Here is a 24,908-nt window from a genome sequence, read left to right on the forward strand (position 1 = left end):
CATCAGTAACTAAAGTACAGCTCGCACACAGTGGTGCACTGCCCAGTTCCTCTGTGGGCACATGATCCTTGAACACTCTGGGCTCAATGGATGCCTCTGGCTACTGCCATTCTAAAACACTTCAAAATTACATTTCAACTTCTAGCTTGTAAAATTTACTTTTAATGGGTAAGAAAAAGTCTGGGTTTTGTTTGAAATGCCACAATTTACATCTAAAGCAAAGCTTTGTGTGGGGTGTCGCTAATAATTTATATGGATTGGTAGAGGAGGTTCTATTAAAAAAAACAGAGAATGAGAACTCCTCCAATCAAAATCTTAAAGAAACTTATATTCAGAAAATAAATGGTATTTGTTATTTTTAAAATATGCTCTTTTGATTATCTTCTCCCAAACTTAGGAGAATATGCCTCTCATTTTAGACTAGTTTATTAGAACATCTAGAAACTTATTAACCCATTTGAAAGGGTAGCTAGTTCCCTGAAAGAGAAAGCAGAACAAGCAGGGGGAAAAACATTATGAGATTAGCATTACTCAGTTTGATGGGTAATAGAGAACAGAGAAATAATCAAACTCAACTCTCATGTTTCATAACTGAACTGAAACTCAAAAAATTGTCTTATTCAAGGCCACAAATGTAGTTTGTGGAAAAGTTGCTAATTTTTAAAATGACTAATTTTCCTATACTTTGCCCCAGGCCAAAAAGCAAACAGGTTGGTAATTAGACTCTTAGTAACTGAAGAAAGTCTAATCATAGTATCCCTAAATAGCTTTCCTAGTGTCAAGAGAAAAGTTTATTATTCTAGCATGTAGAATGGACAGTCTTGGCTGTAGGGCAGAAAGTACTTTTTACAGCTCACTGGCAGTTCATAAAAATCTTTTTAGCATACATAAAAGGATGCCACTCTTATCACATTGACATGAACTGCATGAAAGGTCATTAGTTTCTGCTTAAAATAGTCAAATCTAAGAGGTTCTCGCAAACATACCTAAACCCTCAAAAATAATACCATTTTCCTTGGTATTCCTTTGTAATAAAATATTTTGGGGCAGTGGGGTGCTTAAATGAAAAACAGATATATAAGTTTAGTTTTATTTTTAATCTGATTTAAGACCTCTACTGACAAATACTGAAATAGGAGCCACTATTCTTAGTGATGATATATGCTACTATATATGTTTTGCTGTACTATCTTGAAACAATGTACCTTTAATGCTAATGATGCTACTCCTTTAAGTTTATTTTTTATTTAATTAATGAATTAATTTTCTTGCAGTGCTGGGGATTGAACCCAAGGGCATTCTACCTTTGAGCTATACCCTCATCTTGATTTTTTATTCTTTATTTTGAAACAGGGTCTCACTAAGTTGTGGAGGGCCTTACTAAGTAGCTGAGGCTGGTTGCGAACCCAGATCCTGTCTCAGCCTAAATGATACTCTCAACTACCAATTTTAGGATTGGAGAAGACACTTGCTTCATTTACTATAATCTCAATTACATGACCATACATAATTATCCCAGTCACAGGGAAAAACAGATTACACTGTTTATAACCCCCAAGAAAGCTCAATAATATACTTAAAACTTACAAATAGGAAGAAATTAATTATAAAACCGTTACAATTTGCTCTGTTTTCAATTAAGAAATAATGACATGTCTGCACACTAAAACAATCTCTTCTACCTTTAGGGCAGACAAGGGGTTTGCATTCAACTGTGCCTCTGGCTATATTGGCTGGCCAATTGTCACAGTAAGAATGGTAATGCACCATAAAAATTCAAGACCAGGATGAAAAAGAAAAAAGGCACCAAAGAATAGCTACCAGATCAAAGTTATTATTTTTCAATGCTGGAAATCATCAATTTGAAGCAAAATATTGCAAAATATATTACCAGAGAGACAAAGTGAGCCAGCATTTTATTTTTAGCTCAAATAATGTATTATATCAAAGTAAAACTTCATGTTTTTTGAGATCAATGGTTTTAAAATCCAGTTTTGTATATTTAATTTAATTTTTCATTAAGATTTAAAGGAAAAAAGTACACATTTAATAAGATTTTAACTTTTTCAATTTAATAATTCATTCATATGTACTAGTTCTTAATAGCCCATCTTCATAGCCACATCTTTATTTCATCAACAATCATCTCAGACACACCTTATGACAAGATTGACTTGAAACATTACGACAGGAAACTATGCCTTCAGGAGCATGTTTATTGTGTTTGAGATGATACATCAGTGCTCTCTGAGCTACAAAGGGTAAAAGGAAATCCTCTCATTACAAACTGACAAAGGTAAAACATTTTCACAACAGCATGAACCACATACTCAGAAATAGATCTGGGTTTAATACAAATGACATAATTCCTAGTCATCTACAGCTACTTTTATAACTTCATACAGATAATGAATTAGGCTAAAATGCACTATAATATTTGGTAGACTTCAGGACCAGTATCCTTAGTACATCACAAAATACATTTTGATATCCCAAAGAAGCAAGACTTGCAAGTAGGCGTTTTAAACATAACTAATCTACAGCTACAAAGTTCTACTCTTGATAGCATTTACCTTTTGGGGGAGTCTCCCAGTCTCCAAAGGATAAAAGCAGAGAGTAGAATCAGTATAACATATACACAGAAGTCCGTATTGTAAAGGCTATAAAGATTTGCAGCACAGTGAGAAGATGCCTTCTGCTCCTTCACACTGCGTACAAATTATATGAATTATGTGGCGTATCTCTTGGTCCACTGTCTGGCTATCCTGTCATGTTCTGCTCTGTTGGTCAAATACTGAGTGGCTATGCTTCCAACCAGAGGATCCGCTGGAAAAGTAGAAACAACATTAAAAGATATTATGTGATATCCTTAAAGGTACAATTCTAACATTATATTATATTAAAACATATTTCATAGTGGCTTTTAAAAAAATTCTTAAAGTAATATCACTTGTATGTATTAATATCCAAATTAGGAAAGCCTTTCACTACAAAATAACTACTGAGTTAATAGATAGGATTTTTTATAAAAGACACATTTTTAATATAAAAATTTAGTCATGACATTTTACTAAACAGTAAAAGTATGGTGGGTGGTTGTATTTATGAATTATTTTGGTAATTTAAAAACATTTTTTACAAAAACCCTGATCTTAGGATACAATGCTATTCATTTAAAAACTTAATTGTCATTCTGTTTTAAATTGAATTTTTAAATAAATACTGAATCTAAGATATATTTTTAAATTTTTATTCTAAATTAATTTTTCTAAAATTATGTATACATGATATTACATTTGAAGTGTTCCTATTAACCAGTAAGAAAGTAAAACCTCACTCCCAACTACTCAGAATCTTCTCAAGGCAACAATTATTATTTACAGTGTTTCTTTCCAGAGATTTTTATTTACATTTTATAAGCATTTAGGATGTGTGTATATACTTTTCCTGAGAAACTGTTCACTTAATGTATCTTTCCCTGTCAATTCATACAGAGCTGATTCATTCTTTTAATAACTGCATCCTCAATTAATGGACATGGGTCACTCCTAATCTTTTGCTTTAATAAATGACAACATAATGAATTTCCTTATCTATCACATATGTCTAACTGCTGAGCCTATGACAATAGTAATAACCTTTAGTGACATAGCAAGTATTTTAAAAAAGTAAGTCAACTTCTTTTAAAATGACCAAATAGATAACATGTGAGACTACAAGTCTAACATCATTTCATCAGGTTAGGTACTCATATTATGCGTTTCTGAAAAATTTATGAACTGTGCATTAATGATTTTAATGCTGATTTATATACTCTTAATCTGGTCCACCTCTCTCATCAGTTATCATCTTAATATTCATTCCTACTACATCTGATATAACCCAAAAAGAAAAGGAGAAGCCCTTCACTTCTGAGTAGCTGAAGCACATGGCAGCATGGAAGGAGAAAGAAAAGGTTGTGCCAGTGTCAAAGACATTGCACACTTCCTGATAGAAATTATTTGTGCTGCTACATATTTTACAAAGTAGACATTCTATGAATGATGGTGAGAAAGTAATTGTACAGTGATATACCATTAGCAAACTCAAAGAAGTTACTGAGAAACCTTTGGCTTAGTCTAATTGAAATGGTATCAATAATTTTTTCACAAAATGTTTTATACTCATCTTTATTTATTTCTCCAACACGTAAGGCAACCAAAAAAATGCACTGAGTTTTGAAGCTTTTCTGCATATGGTTAGAAAGATTTGCTTACCAGGGTTGCAGTCTGTCAAAAGAGAACAAATAGACAGCAAAACTTTTGAAATAGTCAAAGCAGGACTCCAGTTGTCTTTAAGGATGTCCAGACAGATGACTCCCTGACTGTTGATGTTGCAGTGATAGATTCTGGTGCGGAAAGTAACCTAAGTACAATCACATTAAAAACACACACAAAAAATGAATGCTTTATTATCAACAAAAAATTTCACAGTAATGTGTCATATATGATGTTAAATAGCAACTAATTTAACTAGATCTTGAGATTACATTTATCAATAAAATTTATTATTAGTTTTATTCAGTTGAAAGAAACTTGTTTTCACCTAGTATATATTGATTTTAAAACAAAGTGAGTAGCTGATCAATTAAATCTTTAAGTGAATCACAGTAATTCTATGCATATATGCATGCATATACCATATGTACCTGTGTGCACATGCACATACAGAAAGACAAAAAAAAGAGGGAATAAGAAATGTATGAGGAACTGAAGAAAACTCTTCCTTAACATAAAAGCTCTATTAGTTTTTTTAGTTGGAATGATCTATATAAATTCAACTAGTTGCCACATGTCAAAAATAATAGAGAAGGATTGAGGAGAAAGTTAGTGAGACCATCAGCACTACCTTTCTACTCTTAAGCTTTCCATTTCCATACTTGGTTCACTATCCCGTTAGACTAAAACATTAAAATAAGCATGGTTTCCAGCTACTGAGTTAACGGAGACTGATATTCCTGACATTTGTGAGAAAAGAAGATAAATGAAAAAAAAAAAATACTGGCACGTTTTAAAACAACTGAGTAGTTCATTCATAATTTGGAGTTATAAAAAAAGTACTTCTATCTGTTAGAACTAATAGTCTAACATCACTTCATCAGGTCAGCTACCCATATTGGGCATTTCTCAAAAATTTATAAACTGTGCATTAATGACTTTGTTGCTTATTTATATAATCTTAATCTAGTCCATCTCTCTCATCAGCTATCATCTTAATACCCATTACTACTATATCTAATATAATCAAAAAAGGAAGGACGAAGCCCTTTTTGAGTAGTTGAAAGCACATGGCAGCATGGAAGGAGAAGAAAGGAGACGCCAGTGTGAGTTTCAAAGTGGAATCTGTGAAGAAAATATTTTTAAAAATCTCAAAATTATCTTTCTGAGAAGGAATATGGAGAGAGGGGAGAGGGTGAGAAGGAGATAAAAACACATAGACCCCACATGAACAATGTTTAGTGGGGGGAGGAGGACAAAAAGGAGACCACACCCTTCTAAAACTGCTCTAACATAATACACTGCGGTTACATGTGACTGCAGAGATCTTAATTACAGCTATTCTAATTAAGATGGTCTCAGCTGGGCATAGTGATGTCTATCTGTAATCTCAATACCTGGAGGCTAAAACAGGAGACTAACAAATTCAAAGGCCAGCATGTGGTTACTTAGCACAACTTAACTTATTTGTTGTTTTAAAATAACAAAATAGGGCTGGGGGTATCATTCATTCAGAGGTAGAATGTCCCTGGTTCAAAACCCACTACAAAAGAGCTAGGCGTGGTGGTGCACACTTGTAATCCCCAGGCTTGGGAGGCTGAGACAGAAGGATCCCTGTCTTGGCAGGTTCAAAGCCAGCCTCAGCTAGCTTAAGATACCCTGTTTCCAAATAAAATATAAAATAGGTCCGGGAGTATAGCCCGGAAGTAGAAGGCCCATGGGTTCCATTCCCAGTACCACCAAAAAAAAAAAAAAAAAAGAAAAAACCTAAAAAATAATATGATAACAATAAATTTAGATAGTCTGAAGGTATAAGGTACATAACAGATTTCAAAGACTTAGTACCAAAAACAGAATGTAAAGATCTCATTAATAATATTTATATCCAGACATGGTGGCACATGGCTAAATACCAGTACTTGGGAGGCTAAGACAGTAGTATTGGTTTAGCAACTTAGTAAGGCCCTCCACAACATAGGAAACCCTGTTTCAAAATAAAAAATAAAAGGGGCTGAGGGTATAGCTCAGAGGCAGAATGCCCAGGATTAAATAACCAATACCACAGGAAAAAAAAAAAAAAAAAAAAAAAAAAAAAAAACAACTTTCATTGATTACATGTTGAAATACCAATATTTTAGATATACTGAATTAAATAAAATATACCAAAATATTTCTTATCTTTGTGTGGCTACTCAAAAATTGAAAATTATACATGTAGCTTTGCATTTTATTTTTATTATATAAATCCTGCTCTAGAATATGGGAATAACATATATTCAGACCACTAACAAATGACTATTCAATAGCTATAAAAGTAGTTCACAAATAAAATTAATATTTTAAATCCTTTCAGCTAGCCAGGCATGGTGACGCATGCCTGTAATCCCAGCATTTGGGAGGCTGAGACAGGAGGATCATGGTTCGCAAACAGCCTCAGCTACTTAGTGAGGCCCTTTCGCAACTCAGTGAGACCCTGTTTCAAAAAAAAAAAAAAAATTGGGTAGGGGGTGTAGCTCAGAGGTCAAATGCCTCTGGGTTCCATCCCCAGACCCGCCAAAAAATAATAATAATAATAATAATAAATAATCCTTTCAGCTGTTAATAAAAATAGATAGTATCTATGAACATAACGGAATTATATTTTATTATTCTTCATGAAGTTCAACACCTCATGTGAACTTCAAAAAAAGTTAAGTCCTGTAGAGCATTGTTATTAACACTAAGATAAGAACAAATCTTATTTATGTTTAACTTCTCCAACTATATACCTTAAGAATGCTTAGTAGTAGCTGGGCGTGGTGACGCACACTTGTAATCCCAGCATTTTGGAGGCTGAGACCGGAGGATCAGGGTAGCGGACAGCCTCAGCTACTAAGTGAGGCCCTCTGCAACTCAGTGAGACCCGGTTTCAAAATAAAGAATAAAAAATAGGGCAGGGGGTGTAGCTTGGAGGTCAAATGCCCCTGAGTTCCATCCCCAGACCCGCCAAAAAAAAAAAAAAAAGAGAGAATGTTTATTACTATAAACCATAAGCAAGAGGAAAGAACCAAATGAACATTTTCAAAATAAAAATTAAATAGTGCTGGGGGTGCTGCTCAAAGGTAGAATGTCCTATGGCTCATTCTCTAGTACCACAAACAAAACCTATTTTTGCTAACATGTTAAATTTCAAATATTAAAAAATTAGGTATGTAGAAGTATCACTTTATAAACATAGTCATGAGGCTCACTCAGGTTTTATTTTTTCTATAACACAACTTAACTAGTAAATGCAAACTAAGCAGTTAGTAGATATGCTAACATAAAATTCATGTCAATTTGAATATGAATACAGTTTGTGGTGTAATAAAGGTGAAGGTTTTATGCCTTTATTTCACTGATTCAAAGACTCTCCAGACCTGGGTGCATTAAAAAAGATGGTAATTTTAATATCTTAAATTCTGAGGAAACACATGGTAAAGCACTCAAAAACAAACAAACAAACAAATATCTATAACTAATTAGGAGCAAATACCTAGAATATATCTGCAATTTGAGGTAAATACCACTAGGTGGAACTATTGCTACTGTGCACAATAATGCTTTGTTGAGTAATGCTCTTCTTTAAAACAGATTATTTCTACACATACATTTACTAAACCACTACATAAGTGACAAGTAGTATATGGAACATAAAAAACCATGTTGAAAAGAAAACATTTCATCATAGTTAAGGGCTACAGACTTAATAACACACTTTTCCCTAGATGTCTCTGTAACAAGAGTTTGTATGATTCTTGTGGTTTATACCTATGGCTTGATCATTTTAGAATGAGAGGAAAGCCAGTCAAATATGTTTTAAGCTTTGCAAAATAACTGACAGTCATTACAAGGTGCAAATCAATCCTTCTTTGTTCTTGAAATGAAGTAAGAGCCAATGAAAAGGTAAAGGAGTAGCCCTGCCAACCTGTTTCTATCTATATTGCACCCAGAGGGCACAAAAGGAATTTACTAAATATTACTAGATTTCCTTTTCTTTGCTATGTTTTCTAGTTTTTGCTTATTTTAAAAAGAAAGTAAACATTTACATTATTAAACCATTACTACTGAAGCCATCAAATAAGCTGTTTTTTTGGTACTGGGTAATGAAACAGGTCTCAATAGCTGCTGAAGGAAATAAGTTTACTCTTTATCCTAATATGATTCTTAAGGAAGGTTCTTAATCTGTTTTCTTGAAATACAAGGAAAGTATATAGTTTTATTTATAACTAAGAAACCCTGTGTTGAATATGAAGTTATATATAAAAGGCAGAAGTCAATTACTTTCAGTTTTAAAATTACTAGTTCTGTTAAGAGTTTCCCTATCAATCCATGAATAACAATGAAATTAAAATGTCATTAATATGTATTTATACTCAAGAATAACTTATTTTGGAGAATATTGAAAGATGTACTTAATATACTCTAGGTTCTTACCTTTGGTGGCTTAAATGGATAATCTGATGAAAATGTGATATCCAGAAAAAAAACACCACCTTCATATACAGAACCGGGTGGACCAAGTATAGTTGATCTCCATTCATAAATGTTATCTCCTTTAGGCCCAGCACTATTTAAAAGAAATTAAAGTCAGTATGTATACCTGTAGATAACACATGTTAACACCTTAAAACCAATGAAGTATTTAAAGTTAAATTAGCAACAGAGAGCAATGAGAGATAAGTATCTGATGTGTTTGTGCATGTGTATAAATATTTCATACTTACAAACAAATCCAACAAACATACAAAGAACACCTGAGTAACTTTACTGGGATTCTACTTCTATTAGTATTTTGCCGCATTTTGTCTTTTCTCTTTCTTTCTACACACACACACACACACACACACACACACACACACACACACACACACACAAGGTTCTAAGCCATCTGAGAGTATTGCTCATCCTAGCCCTTTCAATATAAATATATTTGTGCATTTCCTACAAACAATATCCTATAAGTTTCAATAGTTAAAATTTCAGTAGCTAAGTCAATACAGTACTTTATGATTGGCATTATGAAACTGCCAACTGTCTCAGTAATACCTTAAAAAAAATTTTTTTTCTCCAGTCACAAGTTGCAGTCTTGGGATTCAGTATGTCTTATATCTTTAGTCTCCTTTAACAATGGGTCCTTTCAGCCTTCCACTTTTGTAACTAACATATTTACGAATATAGTCCTGGAAAGAAAGGAGGAAGGGAAGGAATGCTCATCACCTCGAGCCTGTCTGGAGTTTCCCCATTATCAGATTTACGTAACACAATTTCTGGACAGAGTGGTATATGAGTGATGTAGCCTTCTCAGGGTATCACATCTGGAGGCAAATGATATTCACCTGTCCCTCAGGGGCAATAAGTTTCATCACACAGACATGGTATGGTGTTGTCCAATTTCTCTACTGAGTAGTTACTATCTTTTTCCGCAATAACTAAGCAATCTTTGGGCAGATACTTTAAGACCATGTAAATATTTTGCTCATCAAAATTTCTCCCCAAGATTTAACACCTACGTGATTCTTTGAACTTTACGATGATGGTGGCAAAATCATGATTTCTCAATTCCAGTACTTCTTTCCACACGTAGCTGGCACTTGAAATGTATTATTGGTATGATCTCATGGATTTCTTTTTTTCCCAATGCTTTATTATTCACTATTGCTTTTAAATATGTTGATGCTCAAATTATCCCAGATTTGGCCCATGTAGATTTGGCTCCTACATCCCTATAACATGCCATCATCATTTTGAGGAAATATTCTCCTTTTTTCGTTTAACAAGATTCTCCAGGCTCCTGGCCTTCTAATGAACCATTTTTTTAAGAAGCCCTGGTTTCTTTGGGAAGTGGGGGCATGTTGTTAGAAGCCAAGATCTGAGTGCCAGGTGCTATTAAGTCAGTTACATTTTGATGCCATGTGTTCAACATCATAAGTTTATTTATTACATACAGATGAGAGAGTTCAAATAAAATCTAAATACAACTTCTTGTTAGTAAAACAACTCTAATACTCCTTAAATTCTCTTTAATGTACCTTACAGACTTCTACTTTCTCTAGTCTTTATATAAAGAATTATCTTGGCTTCTAAACATATGTATATATAAGGCTTTTACTCTTTTAAAATAACCATTAAGAGCAGGCATGGTGGTGCCTGCATGTAATCCCCAGAATTTGGGAGGCTAAGACAGGAGAAATGCGGTTTGCAGACAGCCTCAGCTACTACTTAATAAGGCCCTTTGCATCTCAGTGAGACCCTGTTTCAAAATAAAGGCTAAAAAAATAGGGCTGGGGAGTACCTTGGAGATAGAATACCCCTGGGGTTCCATTCCCAGTAAAACACACACACACACACACACACACACACACACACACACACACACACACTAATAATTTAGAAATGACTTGCAGGTCCTATTTAAAAAAACACAAACCAGCATAATAATTCAATTACACTAACAACACTTTAATTCACTGAACTACATATTACTAAGTCTGTAAAAGCATACACTAGAAAACTTCAGGTAAATAATACTATCAATAATTTAATGTGTGCCCTTGAGAAATAAATCATACAAAAGAGGTGTACAAACCTGATGGTGTGATTAAATTTACAGAGGTTTCAATAATCTATCTTTAGGGTAGATATATATGCACAGTAAAAATTTTACTACTCTGACTATATAAGGAAAAGGTTTTCTTGAAAATAAAAACAAACCAATTAATAGATTTTAAATAAAAACCAATTAATAGATTTTAAACTGGCACCAACTATAGAAATGGCTTATTATTCTGTTATATGAGAATCAGGTATGCCTTCTTCACGTGAATATTCAATGTAACTAAAAACATAAAATTGAGCTTTCACTTTATAAAAAGTTTAAATTGGCCGGGCATGGTGGTGCATGCTTGTAATCCTCATGCTTGGGAGGCTGAGACAGGAGGATGGCACAGATTTGAAGCCAGCCTCAGCTACTTAGTGAAGCTCTCAGCAACTTAGTGAGATCCTGTTTCCAAATAAAATAAAAAATAGGCCGGGTGTATTCATTTGAGTCACCCCTCCATGCCAGTCTGGTATGGAGCTGTACCTATCCTCTGTATTTCTATCTTTTAATAAACTTCTTTAAATCTTCAATAAAATAAAATAGGTCTGGGAGTATAGCCCAGAGGTAGAAAGGGTCTACCCCCAAGTACCCCACACACACACAAAAGTTTAAACTGACTCAATGGTATCATTCCATGTTAATTTTTCACTTCGTAATTCAAGGTAATAATTATAAAATTATAGTATCAGACCTTTCATAGTTTCAGATGTTCTAGTAAAATGTTTCTAAACTCTTTTTAGGATGTATGACTCTATTAGTATAATAGTACTAAATAATGTTAGCTACAATTTAACTATAAGCCAGGCATTGTTTAGAGCACTATACTGGTGTAATTCACTTACTTCTCCTTAAAAACTTTTTAAGTGGGTATAATAGTGTTGTATTTCTATTTTCAGATGAGAAAACTAAATTCAGAGAGTTAAATAATTTTCCATATGTACCAGAGCTTCAAAAATGACCCAGAATAAGAACAAAGCATATAACTAGTCCATATTTCCCTGGAAGGTTTTCTTATACTTCTTTTTATATGAGTACTCAAGGGGAGCTGTTCTCCAAAAAAGCAAAATTGCCTCAGAGATGTTTTTGGATTTTTATGCAGAACTGTGTTATATTTCAGATGGTTGGATAGTAGGAAAGTTTGGAAATCACTATATTTTAATAGATCACAAAATATTAAACTGAAAAGAATGGGCCTAAAGCCAAAACCATCCTTTTATACTTTAAGTATCAACAGAGAGTAACGACTCATCTTAAATCTTTTCTACCAGTGAGCAGAAGAGCTGAATTCCCACACCAAAGGCAGTTTTTAAATTTGCTTTCTTTCTACTTACCAGGCTGTTCAATGTGACTTTTCTGTTGACTTAAGTAGACTGGGCAGGATGAGGCTATGCTACTGCCATTTCTTTACTATACTCAAAGACACTGAGCCTAAGGGGAGTAAGGGCTAACATCCCACTTTTGTGTTGGCTGCCTTGTTTGGACTAAGGGGCCCTTTTTCATTCTTACAAAAGTACCATCTGGAACTCAAGGCATGGAGAGGGTGGGAAAGGGGTTGTAAGGGGTTTGGGATCAGAACAGCTGCAGGACTGAATTGACTAATCCAAGCAAAGCATTTATAGGCTAGCAACTGACTTGTCACTGAGGCCTGATGGGGGCCATCGAAATGAGCGATAAACTCCGACAGTTTCATAACAGGTGTGTGTCATACTTTTTCACTAGTTCCCATTTTCCCTCTCCTTTTCTGTTTCACAGAGCAGCATTGTAGCAATTCTCCAATCTGTATCCAATTATCTATTTTCCCCTCTCTAGTGAAACTGTCCACTGAATCCAACAATGCCTTTCAACCTGTTTCTCTTCCCCTTCCAACTTCCATCCCAATGATCATTCCTTTACAGCAAAACTTCAAAGTGTTATCTCTACCTGCTGTGTCCAATTTCTCCCCTCCTGTTTTTATCCGACCATTCCACACAGGTTTTCCTTTCCATCCCTCCACTGAAACAGCTCTTATCCAAGGTCACCAAAGACCTCGTCACTCCAGTGATCATTACTCCATCCCGATCTTATATGTTCCAGCAACATCTGATAGAAGCAACCACTTCCTTCTTGACATGCTTTCTTGGTTTTGTTGCTAGAATAACAACCTTTATTGGTTTTCATTTTCACTTTCCTGCCCCCTCTTCATTTTCTATTTTCCTAACTTCTAAACAATGCCAGTCCTGCAAAAAGCTCAACCTCTTGTTTTCTATGTACATGTAATCTTTTGATGATCCCATGCAACTTTATTCAAAAGCACTAATATTCACTTAACTCCAATTTTTATTCTGAATTCCAGAGATATACATACAATTACTAAGCCTTTATTGTAAAATTTAATATTTAAATCCAACAATCTTGAAAAGTATCTCAAATTTATCACATCCTAAATCAAATTCCTAATATTCCAACTACACTCCTGTTTCAGCTAATGGCAATTTCATTTAGGGTAAGTTAAAAAGAAAGACCAATCATTAAACTACCTAACTAAAGGCTCCATTTTTTGTTTAAATACAATTTAACACATGAAAAATCCTTATTCTAATTATTTTTCCTTTATAAACCATTTAGCCTTTTAAATATCAAACAACAAAATTAAAAGGTAGATAAATGATATGATATAAAGATAAGTGGTAGGCTGATATATGCAAACATTATTGTCAGAGGCTTTTACTGTTAATAAGTTATATTATTTCAAACATTTGTGTCATCAGGACTGACACCCTTAGCAACATTGTTTCTCATTGTTTAGATACTAATTCTGCAATTTCTTTTATGGCAAGGGTCACATATACTTTCTGCAACACAGCAGTGATTTCCTGTAATAACTTTTAAATGATTAATAATGGGTTCACTTTACAAATACACATTTTTTCCTAACACAATGTTCTTTGTAAATTCAACTTTTTAATCGTGTACTAAGGCAAATAAAGAGATTCATACTAAAAACTCTATGTATGCTTGTTTTTAATCTCTAAGGTAAAAAGTCTCAAAATGAGCTGAACTAAATGCAAAGAAAAAAGGACATATAACAATGACCTAAAACTTCACAAAAATTGTGGAAAATATAGTACATTTAAATTATTAAAATGTGCATTCTTATGTAATATGCATTTGAAATTAGAAAAATTTAAGTAAGCAAATTTATTTAAAATGAGTCTGAGCAGGCATGTTGGCAGACAAGATGTATGGCATACTTGGGAGGCTGATTATAGGAGGATTGAAGGTTCAAAGTGAGCCTCAGCAATCTAATGTTTCAAAATAAAATAGGCTCAAGATATAGCCCCTGAATTCAATTCCTAGTAGTGTGTGTGTGTGTGCGCGCGCGCGCGCGCACACCTATGTATATATGTATATATGTCTGATTTTATGGCTTCTGTAATAAAATAACTAAGTTATTAAAAAGATACAACCTTAATAGGACTTATAAATCTCAACTAAATTTTAAAGCACTAAGTCTTGAAAATAAAGGTAAAATCTAAGAAGGAAAAGTGGTATTCTATACAACTATGCATAGGAACACTAAATATCAATTCTTCCACCTTCATATACACACTCAATGAAAATAGAACAAAAAGCCCAGAAAATTATATTGTGGGTGTCAAAAACCTGATTCTAATGTTTATATGGAAAAGTAAAAGTCCCAGAACAGCTAACTCAGGAAAGAGAGAACAAAGTTAGAGGACTAAGACTATGTTATTTTAAAACTTACTATGAAGGTACAAAAATCAAGACAGTGTGGTACTAGTGAAAAGACAGAGAAACAAAAAGAACACAAAAGAAAGCCCCCTCAAAAACATACCATAAACAGTTAACGATCTTGTTTTAAAGATTTTTTTTTTTTTTGGCATGTTGAGGATTGAACCCAGGACCTGTACCACTACTGAGATATATAAGCTATACCCCAACCCTTTTTATTTATTTTGAGACAATCTAAGTTGCCCAGGTTGGCCTCCAACTTGTAATCCTCCTGACTCAACCTTCAGAGTAGCTGGAATTCTAGGCATGCACTACTTTACCAGCTTCAGTTAACTATTCATTGAAAAGAAAATGCAGTAAGATAAAGATGGCTTCTTCAACAAATGATGCAGGAATAACTGGACACTATATATATATATATAAATAAATCTAAACACCAGCCTTAAACTCTTCACAAAAATTTACTCAAAATGGGTCATAGACCCAAGGTATAAAACAAACTGCTAGAAGATAACATAAGAGAAAACCCAGATGATCTTGAACATGGTGATGATCTTGTACAGATAACATTAAAAGCATACAAGCCATAAACAAATAACTGATAAACTTGACTTTATTAAAACTTAAACTACTGCTCTGCAAAAGACAGTATCAAGAGAAAGAGAAGACAAACCAGACTAGGAGAAAAGAAGACACAGACATAGAAAAGAAGAGAAAATATATGCAAAAGAACACTTAATAAACAACTGGTATCCAAAGTACACAAAGAACTATTAAAATCTACAATAACAAACAATGCATTTTTAAAAATAGACCAAAGACCTGTGTACCTCATCAAGACAACATCGGATGGCAAAAAAGCATATGAAGACATTCAACCTCATGTCATTAGGAAATCACAATTAAAACACTGACATACTACTATATATCCATTAGAATGGCCTAAATCCAAAACACTGACAACACTAAATGCTGGTAGGATATGAAGCATGAATTCTTATTCATTGCTTGTGAGAATACAAAATGTCTAGATTCATTTTTTTTTTTTTTTGCATGTGGATATCCATTTTGGAAGACAGTTTGGCAGTTTCTTATAAAATTAAACATATCTTAGCATATGATTCAGCAACAGCATTTGTTGGTATTTACCCATGAGCTGGAAACTTATGTCCACACAAAAACCTGCACATGGATGTTTATAGCAGTTTTATTCATAATTGCTAAAACTTGAAAGTAACCAAGATGTTTTTTAGAAGATGAATGTATATAGAAACTGTGGCACACCCAAGATGATGGAATACTATTCAGTGCTAAAAAGAAACGAGTATCAAGCCATGAAAAGAGTTCGAGGAACCTTAAATTAATATTAAATGAAAGAAGCCAATATGAAAAGGCTATATATTATATAATTTCACTACATGACATCCTGGAAGAAGCAAAACTATGACAATAGTAAAAAAATCAGTGGTTGTCAGAAGTTATTGGGGAGGAAAGGCTAAACAGAAAAAGCACAGAGTAATGTTATGGCTATGGACCTATTCTGTACGATAGGACAGCGGTTAGATATATGCCACTATATATTTGCCAAAATCTGTTAAATACATAACACCAACAGTGAATTCTAATGTAAACAAGGGAATCTGGGTGTTAAGAATGTGTCAAAGTAAATTCATAGATTGTAAAAAAAAATACATCACTGTGGTATGGAATGATAATAAGAAAATTGTACATGTGTGCAATGAAAGGGTCTATAGGACTCTGTACTTTTCATTCAAGTTAGCTGCAAATCTAAAACTGCTATCAAATAAACATATAAATATAGCATTAATTAAAAATACAAATAAAGTTCAGAACATTAAAGCAATAAATAAATATTTTTCTAAGGGTTGGCATATAAAAATAGTTTCTAACTTATCAAGAGACATGTTCTAAAAACTTTCCTTAAAATCAAGTATTTTGAGCCAGGCGTGGTGGCGCATGCTTATGCCTGCAATCCCAACATTCAGGAGGCTGAGACCAGAGGATAGTGGTTCATGGATAGCTTCAGCTACTTATTGAGGCCCTCTGCAACTCAGTGAGACCTGGTTTCAAAATAAAGAATAAAAACTAGGGCAGGGGGAATAGCTTGGACGTTGAATACCCCTGGGTTCCATCTACAGACTCACACACACACACACACACACACACACACACACACACACACAAAATCAAGTATTTTGGTCTTGAACACAATTATACAAATTGTGGTTTCAAAGCTGACAATATTTAATTTAAAAGTTCATTTAAACCATTTTCCCCATAACATAAAATGAGTAAATGCATATTTAAAACACTTCTCAATGAAAAATACTAGAAAGAAAATGTTATATTTTATTTATCATAGTGTCATGCTAAACATTTTAAAAATGCATAATCAACAATGCCCTCAGCTTGACCTGTTGCCCCCAGGTATTCACTCTGGCTTCTCATTTTTGCCTACTCTCTCAAATACAGCTTTATAACCAAGGCAGGAACAGGGGCAAAACGTGTAAGATTGTGGTCACAAAGAAGGGAAGGTAAGAAGAAAAGATTAATCTTGAAAAATTAAAGTGCTAAAGTGATTGGAAAATGAAGGGTAGAGGAAACAGAACAGTAAAAGTGATGAATAGGTATGCTATGTTGAGGGAGGCAAATGGACAGCCCATCAATCAGCCTAAGACAGGGAAGTCAGGAAAAAAGAGGAAAGCAAGGTAATAAAGTGACCAGCAAGTATGAAAATGGTGAAAGGGGATTCCCTGGAACTGAAGAAGCACGGCAAAGAAAATAAGAAAAGGAAACTACCCTGGTCTAACAGTGGCCATGCCCTTCAACAACGATGAGGACTAGGATTTGATAATACAAGAAGTAGAAATATGGGAAACAAACATGAATGGGATTTCTTTGATTATTTGCAGATATATAAAAAGGACAGGCTGGAGCCAAATAATGTATAAAATCAAGTATTCTAATTGGTAACACTTTAGCACTCAGGCTATATCCAGATACTTTTAAAATTCAAAATTTTCGCCGGGCGTGGTGGCGCACGCTTGTAATTCCCGCGCTTGGGAGGCGGAGACAGGAGGATCTCGCAGGTTCGAAGCCAGCCGCACTTGCGTAAGAGACCCTGTTTCAAAAATATAAAAAAATATAGGTCTGGGAGTGTAGCCCGGAGGTAGAAGGGCTTCCAGGAACCCAGTACCACAAAAAAAAAAAAAAAAAAAAAAATTTCAAAATTTTCTTAAAAGTAATTACCATATATCCTAAGCAGTCAGGTCAATAAACATTTTAAAGGAATCTAAAGTATTTTAATTCTTGACATTACCAAGATCCTAATTAGTGTTTTATTAACACCCAAATTTCAACAAGTCATGTCAATTTAAGAATTAGTTACCCTGATGATTATTTTATAGTTTGGGCTATTTATTTTCTTAGAGGATATGGTTGTGCCAACTACCTTTCTTTTCTGCAATCGTGTGTGTGTGTGTGTGTGTGTGTGTGTGTGTGTGTGTGTGTGTGTGTGTGTGTGTGTTGGTGGTACTGGGGTTCCTGGAAGCCCTTCTACCTCCAGGCTACACTCCCTGACCTATTTCCTACTTTTTTTTTTTATTTGGAAACAGGGTCTCTTAAGCCTCCTGTCTCCGCCTCCCAAGCTCAGGAATTACAAGTGTGCATCACCACGCCTGGCTGTTTTCTACAATCTTAATAGCCAGATAAGATTAATAAACCAACTCAAGAAATAAGACATTTTAGTAACAACAAATCAATCATAAGTAAAATCACATACTTTTTAAACTGAAGCATATAAAATACTTCAGTAATTCAGAAATATACAGTGTCTGTAGATTCTATACAAAATGCTTTTATATAAAAAACATTTTTAACTTGAAAGCAAGTAATTGATCATTTTAGATATGATTCCCTAAAAAAAATAGCTAGCAGTATCAGAAACAGAATAGCATTTATAAAAGCTAGCACATCTATTCACTATAAATACATTTTTAAAAAATCCCCACATATAAAATGATACTTCATTAGGTTGGGTTAACCATTGTGATAGTTATTAGAATTGGTACACATTTTTATTGCAAAAGAATACTTCAGAATTTTAATTTCATTTGAAATAGATAATATTGGAAATTAAAACCAATCACTATTAATCTCACTAAAACAAACATGAATAATATTGGAAATTTAAATCAATCACTATTAATCTCACTAAAACAACTGCTCCTAACATTGATAGAGCTTTTCCTAAAATGAAGCTATAACTTAACATCTTAGTATGAATATTATGGAAGGAGGGAAAGAAAGCTTAAAGAGAACTACGTTAGGATGAGTTAAGAAACAGAAAAAGTTCATTGCAAACTTTCTGGGGCCAGTAATATACATTTCAGAGTGTGTGTGTGTGGCAAAAATATATATTTTCTTGAGTACTAAGAAGAATATTAAAAACAAAGATATTCAACTTAGCATTACTTATGATAGTGAAAAACTGCAGAAAACCTAATTGTTCATCAATAAGAAATAAATGTTATAGCAATTAAAATGAAAAACAAGAATTTTTCAGCAAGACAGATCTCAGTGGAAGCTCTTCAGTTTAATGCAATCCCAAGACTGATCCTCCTCCATTTAATTTCCTCTGCCTTTGGGGTCTTGTTCAAGTTTTTTACCTGTGCCTATGTGTTGAAGTGTTGGACCTATGCCCACTTAAGGAGATGCAAGGTCTTCTGTACCGCAAAGAAACTTATCAAGAGCCTCAACAGAGAGCAAAAGAATGAGAGAAAATTTTTGCCAATTATTCTTCCGATAGAGGACTAATATCTAGAATATAAAAAGAACTCAAGAAACTTAACACTAAGAAAACATATAAACAAAACAAAAATGGGCAAGCCATCTGGTCTTGGTGGTACAGGCTTGCAATCCCAGTACTTGGGAGGATGAGGTAGGAAGATCACAGGTTTGCAACTAGTCTCAGCAACTTAGAGAGGCCCTCCATACCTTTGTGAGAACTTGTTTCAAAATAAAGAATAAAAAATAGGGAGCCTGGCATGGTGGTGCATGCTTGTAATCCCAGTATTTGGGAAGCTGAGATAGGAGGAGCATAAATTCATGGCCAGCCACAGCTACTTAGTGAAACTCTGTTTCAAAATAAAAACTAAAAAACAGGGCTGGAGTATCTCAGGTAGAATGCCCCTTGGTTCAATCCCCAGTACTGCTGACTGGAAGGAAGGTGGAAGGAAGGGAGGGAGGGAGGGAAGGAGGGGGCTCAGGGTGTAGCTTCAGAGGTATAATTCCCCTGACTTCAATTCCCACTATTGAAAATAAAAGGGCAAATGAACTAAATAGACAATTCACAGAAGAAATTCATATTGCCAGTAAATGTTTGAAAAATGTTCAACATCATTAGCAATCAGAGATGCAAATCAAAACTACCCTGAGATTTCACCTAACTCCAATTAGAATGGCAATCTTTAAAAAAACAAGCAACAAATGCTGGCAAGGATGTGGAGAAGTAGAAACTCTAATATAATGTTGGTGAGATTGCAAATTATACAACCACTTTGGAAAACAGTATGGAGTATTCTCAGAAGAATGGGAACAAATCTACCGTAAGATCCAGCAATACCATTTCTGGGTATCTACCCCAGAGAATGAAAACCAAACTACCAAACTAATACATGTATATTTATGTTTACAGCCGCACAATTTACAATGGCCAAACTATGGAACCAGCCAAAATGTCTATCAACAAATGAATGGATCACAAAACTATGGACTATGTACACAATGGAATTTTACTGAGCTATAAAGAAGAAAATTACATCATTTGTGAGGAAATGGATGGAATTTGAGAACATTATACTAAGTGAGATTAGTCACAAAAAGTAAAAAACCAGATGTTCTCCCTAACATGTGGAAGCTAGGGAGAAAAAGGGTCATAGAAGGAACTCTAGACTAGGAAGGAGAAACCATAGATGAGCAAATAAGGTGACCTAACTGAAGAGAATGAGAGGGGGAAGAGGAAAATTATCTAATGTATATGATGTACATTCATAAACACATCAATCACTAGGCCAAACATGAGAAGGAGGGAGGGGGAGGGAATGGAGTAGAAACAGGAAGGGCTAAATGAGTAATGTGTGCATGTATGTCTCTACCATCTTGTACCCCAATAAGATGAATTATGACAATGCACCAATAAAAATTTTTAAATATTAAAGGAAAAAATTTAAAAAATAAAATATAGGATTAAATATACAAATCATGTATTCCTCTATGAATATATACTACATTAAAAAGAAATTTAATAAGTTTAATATTTTAAGTGTAAATTTGAAAGAAATTCTGTACAAAAAAATACAGATCACTACTTCTGGGGAGAAAGAGGAATGAGATTAGGAAGGAAATACAAACAAGCGTCAACTGTATAATTTCACTTAATCACTTAAGCCAAACATGAGGAGAGAGAAAGGGGGTAGGGATGGGATGGGAACTGGGCAAGGGCTAAATGAGTGATGTGTGCATGTATGCCTCTACCATCTTGTATCCCATGAAGATGTGTGACTACAATGCACCAAAATAAAGTTATAAAAAAACATGTTTGAGTTAAAATATGTGAGGATTATCAGACTGTTAGCCACATAGTATTTATTTCTGTACTTATATTAAAATAAAAGTTTTCTAAGTGCAGCAGAGCTTTATTTTACTATGTCAGTAAAGAAAAAACATTTTATGGAATATCAGCTTTATGCCAGCCACTTCAGATGTTATCTATATTGATCCTTAGTAATTTACTAAGAGATTTTATCACAATATGATAGAGGAGAAAATGAAACACCAAGAGCTCAATTGACTTGCCCATGGTCCTATATATAGCTATTATCTTTCTTTCTCCTTTTTTTTTTTTTTTTTTTTTGGTGTTACTGTGGACCCAGGGGCATTCTACCTCTGAACCCTCCTTGGCCAGCCCTATTTTATTTTGAAACAGGGTCTCCCTAGGTTACTGGGGGGCCTCACTATGTTGCTGAGGCTGGCCTTGAATCTATATCTGCCTCCAACTACTGATATTACAGGCATGTACCACTGTGGCAAAAATCTTCTTTAAAATGACTTCATCACAATTTTTAAAGCACTGTATCCCAGTAAACATTCTTAATTATTCAGCTTCTACCAAAAATGAAGTGTTAACAAATTCATAAATAAAAGTATCTGATAACACAAATTAAAAGTGATTCTGTAATAGCTTTTAATACTAAACACTTTTCAAAAATAACATATTTAAGGTAGGCATGGCAGCACATGCCTATGAACCTAGTACTTGAAAGCTTGAGACAGGATGATCACATTGGAGATTAGGCTCAGGAACTTAGGGAGACCCTCAGCAACCTAGCAAACTGTACATCAAAATAAAAAAAAGGGAGGGTGAGGGATATAGCTTTAAGACAGAATTTCCCTGCATTCAATCCCCAATGCCAAAATAATATATCACATTTAATTCTTCTTATACTTCAGGTTAACTTTTTTGTTTCATTTTAAGCATTAACTATAGTAATCCCTCATCAATTTAGGGATTATGTTTCTGAAGAGAACCTTGTTGAACAAAACAGGTGGTGACAAGATAAGCTTTAGTGCCTTTTATGTTTACCACCAAATATGAAAGAAACAATTACAATGAATTGTAATGCAATTCAATTTTTTTAAAACAGGAAGAAAAAAAGGCAGCACCTTTCAAACAAGTACAATTTATATGCATTAAAAACTTATAGTAGAGCCAGGCGTTGTGCTGCATGCTTGTAATCCCAGCACTTAGGAGGCTGAGACCAGAGGCTTGTGGTTTGCAGAAAGTCTTAGCTACTTAGTGAGGCCCTCTGCAACTTAGTGAGACCCTGTTTCAAAATAAAGAATAAAAAAACAGGGCAAAGGGTATAGCTCAGAGATTGAATGCCCCTGGGTTCCATCCCCAGACACCCCCCCCCCAAAGAAAAAGAAAAAGAAAAAAAAACTTATACTAGCATGTAACTCTTTTCTAAAACACTCAATAACTTTCAGAAATTGTTCCTATAAACAGTAAATTCTCTCCATAAACTTGTGTAAGCATACCCTAATTCCTTAAAAAAAAAAAAAAGGGAGTTTTAAACCATTCTTTACCATTTTAACTTTTACATAAATTACTACAAAATGCTTGTGTAACTTCCTGGCCCTTCTGTAAATTATGGTGATATGCAAAAGTAAGATTTTTGAGGCCTGGTTTTCTTTTCATATATTGAATGAATAATATAAATAATTTTCTTCTTTCTGCTACATGGTTACAGAGAAAGAAACAATATTTATTTTCAGTTTTTTGTTTTAGATTGAATTAAAGTTTTGACTATTTTGAAATATTCCTAAAAAGCAGTATGTGTCTATTACACTTGCATGTAAATGAATTTGCAGTTTGCAAAATCATGTATCTGAAAGAATTAATGTGCACTTCTAGCAGTTAGGTGTATGTAAAGAAAGACTAATGACCTTGAAAGTATTTAAAGCATTACCTAGAGACTTCTACCTGTACCGACTACAAGACTTCCGTATTCCAATAATTACCAAATAGTCTTTCTTCAAAACTTCTACTGTAAAGCTTGTGCTTTTTTAGTCTATCTAAGACCTGTTATGACATTCCTCATCCAAATGCAGTCAGGTCTATTGAGTATAAATATAGAGAATAAGAATTCTAGGCCGGGCATGGTGGTGCACACTTGTAATCCCCGCACTTGGGAGGTAGAGACAGGAGGATCGCGCAGGTTTGAAGTCACCCTGTTTCCAAATCAAAATATAAAATTAGGTCTGGGAGTGTAGCCCAGAGGTAGAAGGGTTTCCAGGAACCCCAGTACCACCACAAAAAAAAAAAAAAAAGAATTCTAGTCCAGATATTATTCATTGTAAAGTATGCTTGTATAAATGCAGGTGAAAACATTTCTAAAAGTACAATCAAACACAAGATTAAATAATTCTTTAACATCCAAGCTCAGTCAGTCAAATATTTTGAACATCTAGTATGTACCAGGCACTGGTGCTAGAAGGATAAACTGTGGGGATAGTGAAATTAAATGTCAACACTAATAAGTACATGGCCTTTAGCTAATACTATGATCACAGTCTTACACTTATGTCCTTCATTTTTAAATTCATATTCACAGTGAGGTGAAATAACTGATTTAATTTTAAAAAATTGCTCTGTCCAAGAGATTCATCACTTCTACTAACAGGGACATCACAAGAATAACCTCCTCTCTCAGATGAAGCCTATAGAATTCTCCCTTTACCAGAACACAAGAAGAGGGGGAAAATAAAATCTTGGTTATCAATGTTTTTCTTTCTTTTTTTTTCTTTTGGTGGTACTGAGGATGGAACCAAGGGGCTTTCTACCTCTGGGCTACACTCCCAGACCTATTTTATATTTTATTTGGAGACAGGGTCTCACTAAGTTACTGAGAGCCTCACTAACTAGCTGAGGCTGGCTTTGAATCTGTGTGAGCCTCCTGTCAGCCTCCCAAGTACTGGGATTACAAGCACACTCGGCCATCAATGAGTTTTTCACTTAACAAGGTTATCAATAGTAGTTTGCAGTTTGAAATACCCCAGCATGTAGAACAAATTTAAACAGGTTAAGTATACCAAATGCTAAATGTATATGTCTGGACTAGAGTGGAAACCTAAGTGGCCTTTAAAATTTGTACTTTCTCCCAAACTTATATAAAAAAAATTATAAGCACACAGTTGTAATTCCTGAGTGTTTTGGAAAAAGCCATATTCTTCTAGGTTGAAAATAAATTAGAAGTTCATAATTCACTAGGGAGAGCTTTAATATAGATAATCAGGGAAGAGAGATGGCTAGGAAAATGATAGAGGGAAATAATTTCTGCTAACTAAAATGAAAGACCTAGTTATCTGTTAGTTCTCTATTATTTTATATTCCTGTTCCCCTCCCCCAGAATGACTTCTTATAAAACTGAATTCTGGTGAAGAGAGAAACTGATCGCTATTACATTCAATTTGGAAATGGGACTGCTTATTAATCCATATTGTGCCTTATGAATTTAAAATAAGTATCTGAACTTTTATAATATGCAAGATATAAAACTTTTAGGTTCAATGGAGAAAACAAACTCATTAAGATTTATTGAGTATCTACTAACTTGTGCTGAGTACCTAGAAATTAATTATATAATGGCCACTGCCTTGAGATTATAACCTAGTTGAAGATATAGCTGTTAATAAAATAAACCCAAACAAAAAAAATACAA

At 34.1% G+C, this 24,908-nt stretch overlaps 1 protein-coding gene across 1 annotated transcript in view; it reads right to left on the reverse strand.

The window, feature by feature from the left end:
• Window positions 1–2,686: 2,686 nt before the first annotated feature.
• UBE2E3 (ubiquitin conjugating enzyme E2 E3) overlaps window positions 2,687–24,908 on the reverse strand; it is a gene marked incomplete at its 5' end in the record, with an annotated part of 82,345 nt that continues 60,123 nt past the window's right edge. The window contains 3 exons of the mRNA XM_080688991.1: window positions 2,687–2,826; window positions 4,257–4,404; window positions 8,712–8,844. Coding sequence (XP_080545117.1) covers window positions 2,729–2,826; window positions 4,257–4,404; window positions 8,712–8,844 — 379 coding nt within the window. The 3' untranslated portion in view covers window positions 2,687–2,728. The remainder of the gene's footprint in view (window positions 2,827–4,256; window positions 4,405–8,711; window positions 8,845–24,908) is intronic.

Source organism: Muscardinus avellanarius (assembly GCF_963383645.1).
Source record: "Muscardinus avellanarius genome assembly, chromosome: 2".
In the NCBI taxonomy this organism is placed as follows: Eukaryota; Metazoa; Chordata; class Mammalia; order Rodentia; family Gliridae; genus Muscardinus; species Muscardinus avellanarius.